We start from the raw sequence: 4,289 nt of genomic DNA on the forward strand, positions 1-4,289 counted from the left end.
ATTTCTTTTAAAATAAGAGCATGCAGAGGGTCACTAGATAGATAGATAGATAGATAGATAGATAGATAGATAGATAGATAGATAGATAGATAGATAGATAGATAGATAGATAGATACTTTATTGATCCCGAGGGAAATTCAGGCATGCCTCTTTTCACTCTCTTTCTTTTGGGTTTAAATGTTTTTATATTTATTTTATATGTTCGTTTGTTTTCGGGTCATTTTTAGAACAAATCAGAATCATTTTCAGCATGTTGAACTTTATTCTCAGTGACTCGGAGTTGATTTTAATCACAGCATCAAGTTTAATGTCATATATTTATTAAAATGTAAACTAATCAGTTAAAACACAGATTCAGTGTAACCACTCTAATGTCTTGTATTGATCATTTAATGATGACATTGTTTAATAAATATTAATAAACTGGTGGTCACGTGGTTTAGATTTGGCGGATTGTGGATGTTTGATGTTTTATTTTGATAGTCTGGGACACAGGAAGTGTGTCTGCGGCTGCGCAGCTTTGCTCCCGATGATCCGATCCTGATTCAGCCATATTCCCAGCGAGCAGCCACACCGGCAGAGTCCTCTATCACCCACAAACCGTCTGAAGAGTCCCGCGGCGCGCCCTGCCGGTCTGAACGGTTCCTACTGTTCGACCCGAGTCCGTCCGGACCCCCCGGACATGGTACAGAGCTGACTGACCTGCGCGAGGACATGGATCCGCCGCGGACAGCCTGAGAGAGGCGACGGTCTGACCGACATCCCGAATCTGAGAGCAGAGTCCAGATTGACCGGGTCTACAGACCGGGGAGGGCCCACGGACTGATCCGCTCCAGACACGACGGACTGACGGAACCGGCGGGGACTCACCGACTCACCGACAACCGGACTGTTTCAAACGTCGGGAATGTTCTCCCGGAGCTAACGAGCTAGCCGCAGCTAGCAGTCTGAGCTCGGCTCAGCTCGGCAGGACTCGACAGGAGTCGGAGCCTGGGCGGCGGGGAGCTCTCGGACTGTGCGGCGGGTGTTGTGTCGGGCCGTAGCCGGGGCGGAGGAGCTCTTCCCGGGCACCATGTCGGCTCAGGACCGCTTGAAGCGACTGGAGGAGCTGCTGCTGGAGCAGAAGGAGGCGGGCTGTCTGAGCGTGGAGGCTCTGCTGGACCTGCTGCTCTGCTTCTGCGCAGAAGTGTCCCAGACCCCGCTCCGCAGGGACAAGCACGTCCATGACTTCCTGGATTGGGGTAAGAACCTGACACGGACCAGGCTCTTCTGCAGGACTTGGTCTTGGTATCAAAAATCTAATGAAAGCAACGTAGACGGTTCCTGGGCCCTTCAGGAGCCACTGAGGGGCCCAGCTGAACCCAGTGGGGGCACGGGGGAGACACAGGGGTCCCAGGTGAACCCAGTGGGGACATGGGGGAGACACAGAGGTCCCAGGTGAACCCAGTGGGGACATGGGGGAGACACAGGGGGCCCAGGTGATCTCAGGGGGGACACGGGAGACACAGGGGGCCCAGGTGATCCCAGGGGAGACACAGGGGGCCCAGGTGATCCCAGGGGAGACACAGGGGGCCCAGGTGATCCCAGGGGGACACAGGGGGTCCAGGTGAGGTTGGAGGATCTTGGAGAAGTTCCAGGGATGAATCTTTGATTTGTGTTGAAGTGGAGTGTCGGCGTGCTGTAAGGGTTCGAGTAAGATCCAGGTATGAACAGGTAGTTCCAAGGAGGTTTAAGGATCCTTGAGAGAAATTTCAGTAGAGGTCAATGGAAAGCCTTGAAGGAGGTTCCAGGTTGCAGGGTAGTTTGGACTGACAGGTGGACCAGCCAATCAGTTCATTGAGGGGGGGTCTCAGGGTTCCCCAGAGGTTCATGGAGCTTGAGGGGGTCCTTTGGAGTCTGAGGGGGGCACCAGGGTGTTTTCCAGGGATTTCAAGGTGTGAGAGTCATCATTGAGGAGGGCGAGGGTCTCAGGTGGGTCTAAGGAGTCCTCCAGGGTTAAACCAGGACGCGCTGCAGCTCCACGTCGTGGCCCACTTTGTCCCTGTCTGTCCTGGATCAGCCTGACCCTGTTACAGACTTGTCCTGGTTTATTCTGGTCTGGTTTCAGTGAGGATGGATGTGTCTGTCAGTCAGTTACCATGGTAACGCCTGATATGTCAGGCCACGCCCCCTTCCACATTGCAGGTGTTTTCCCCACACATGAAGGCGGCCGCTCTTTACCTGCCGGTCATGACATCATAGCTGATAACCAATCAGAGCGCAGGATGTGATGTGAGCTTTACCGTCAGAGCTGGTTTGATGACATCACTTAAAGAGTGACAGGCTGCAGACAGGCCACGCCCCCTCTGACACAGCACGGGGTACAGGAGTGTTTCAGGTGTAGCTGTATGACACAAACACTGATGCATGCTGGGAGAGTGTGTGTGTGTGTGTGTGTGTGTGTGACCCAATTTTAAGCAGCAGATGAATTAAAGATGAGCAGTCTGCAGGGTCCCCCCCCCCCCCCCCCCTCCGTGAATATTCAAGTATTGATCCTGATGATCAGTCAGATGATGTCACTTCCTCTGATCTCTGCTATAAATAACATTCGTGTGTCGTTACACACACACACAGACACACACACACACAGATAATATAACAGTAAAATAAGTGAACACCAAACTACGTAACATGAAAACTATTAAACATCATAATAACACATCGTGTTCTACATCACTCCCTCCCCCTCAGTAGTGCACTACATAGTGCACTTCATAGTGTACTACATAGTGCACTACATAGTGCACTTCATAGTGTACTACATAGTGCACTATGTAGTGCACTATGAAGTGCACTATGAAGTGCACTATGTAGTGCACTATGAAGTGCACTATGTAGTGCACTATGAAGTGCACTACATAGTGCACTTCATAGTGCACTTCATAGTGCACTATGTAGTGCACTACATAGTGCACTTCATAGTGCACTACATAGTGCACTTCATAGTGCACTTCATAGTGCACTACATAGTGCACTTCATAGTGCACTACATAGTGCACTTCATAGTGCACTACATAGTGCACTTCATAGTGCACTTCATAGTGCACTTCATAGTGCACTTCATAGTGCACTACATAGTGCACTTCATAGTGCACTACATAGTGCACTTCATAGTGCACTACATAGTGTACTACATAGTGCACTACATAGTGCACTACATAGTGTACTACATAGTGCACTACATAGTGTACTACGTAGTGCACTATATTGTGTACTACATAGTGTACTACATAGTGTACTACATAGTGCACTACATAGTGTACTACATAGTGCACTACATAGTGTACTACGTAGTGCACTATATTGTGTACTACATAGTGCAATAGTGCACTATGTAGTACACTATGTAGTGCACTACATAGTGTACTACATAGTGCACTACATAGTGCACTTCATAGTGTACTACATATATTATATATATTGCGTTGATGATGCATTGTGGGATATATGGCGTTGATGATGCATTGTGGGATATATTGTGTTGATGATGCATTGTGGGATATATGGCGTTGGTGATGCATGATGGGATATATTGTGTTGATGATGCATTGTGGGATATATTGTGTTGATGATGCATTGTGGGATATATGGCGTTGATGATGCATTGTGGGATATATTGTGTTGATGATGCATGATGGGATATATTGTGTTGATGATGCATTGTGGGATATATGGCGTTGATGATGCATGATGGGATATATTGTGTTGATGATGCATTGTGGGATATATGGCGTTGGTGATGCATTGTGGGATGATGACGAGCTGTCCTCTCTCCTCAGTCAAACCGTTCACCAGCACAGTGAAGAACATGAGGCTCCACAGAGACGACTTTGAGATGCTGAAGGTGATTGGACGAGGAGCTTTTGGAGAGGTAAGACTTCCTGTTCCTCCCCCTGCACTTCCTGCTTATCCACGACGCCATGTAGCGTGCAAACAGACGAAGCTCAACCGCCATCAAGAGTTCATCACGCTCGACATCCTGTCACTCATCATGTTTTAATCCCGCCCACTCAGCTCATCTGGGCGTGGCTGCTAGCGCCCCCTGTCTGTGGCTTTGTTGGGGGTTAATGTAGAGACAGGATGACGGGAGTCGCTTCATTGACCGAGGGACGCTCTGTGTCTCCGTCCTGCACGCTATCGTCCCTCAGCACGCAGCACGCTGCTTTGACCAGCCGACTGTTGGTGGAGGTTACAAAGATGTGAGGTCACATCTACCGCTGTAGATCACCAGTGTATAGATCTGTGACAG

At 49.2% G+C, this 4,289-nt stretch overlaps 1 protein-coding gene across 4 annotated transcripts in view; it reads left to right on the plus strand.

Annotated features, from left to right (window-relative positions):
- The first annotated feature begins 469 nt into the window (after nt 1–469).
- The window catches only part of cdc42bpb (CDC42 binding protein kinase beta (DMPK-like)), a 27,313-nt gene continuing 23,493 nt past the window's right edge, over nt 470–4,289 (plus strand). The window contains exons 1-2 of one of the 4 annotated variants that reach the window (XM_079364836.1): nt 470–1,242; nt 3,820–3,911. In XM_079364836.1, coding sequence (XP_079220962.1) covers nt 1,074–1,242; nt 3,820–3,911 — 261 coding nt within the window. In that variant the 5' untranslated portion in view covers nt 470–1,073. The remainder of the gene's footprint in view (nt 1,243–3,819; nt 3,912–4,289) is intronic. The other 3 variants (XM_079364837.1, XM_079364838.1, XM_079364839.1) reach the window with 3 other exon arrangements.

The sequence above is a fragment of the Symphodus melops genome (assembly GCF_947650265.1).
Source record: "Symphodus melops genome assembly, chromosome: 1".
NCBI lineage: Eukaryota > Metazoa > Chordata > Actinopteri > Labriformes > Labridae > Symphodus > Symphodus melops.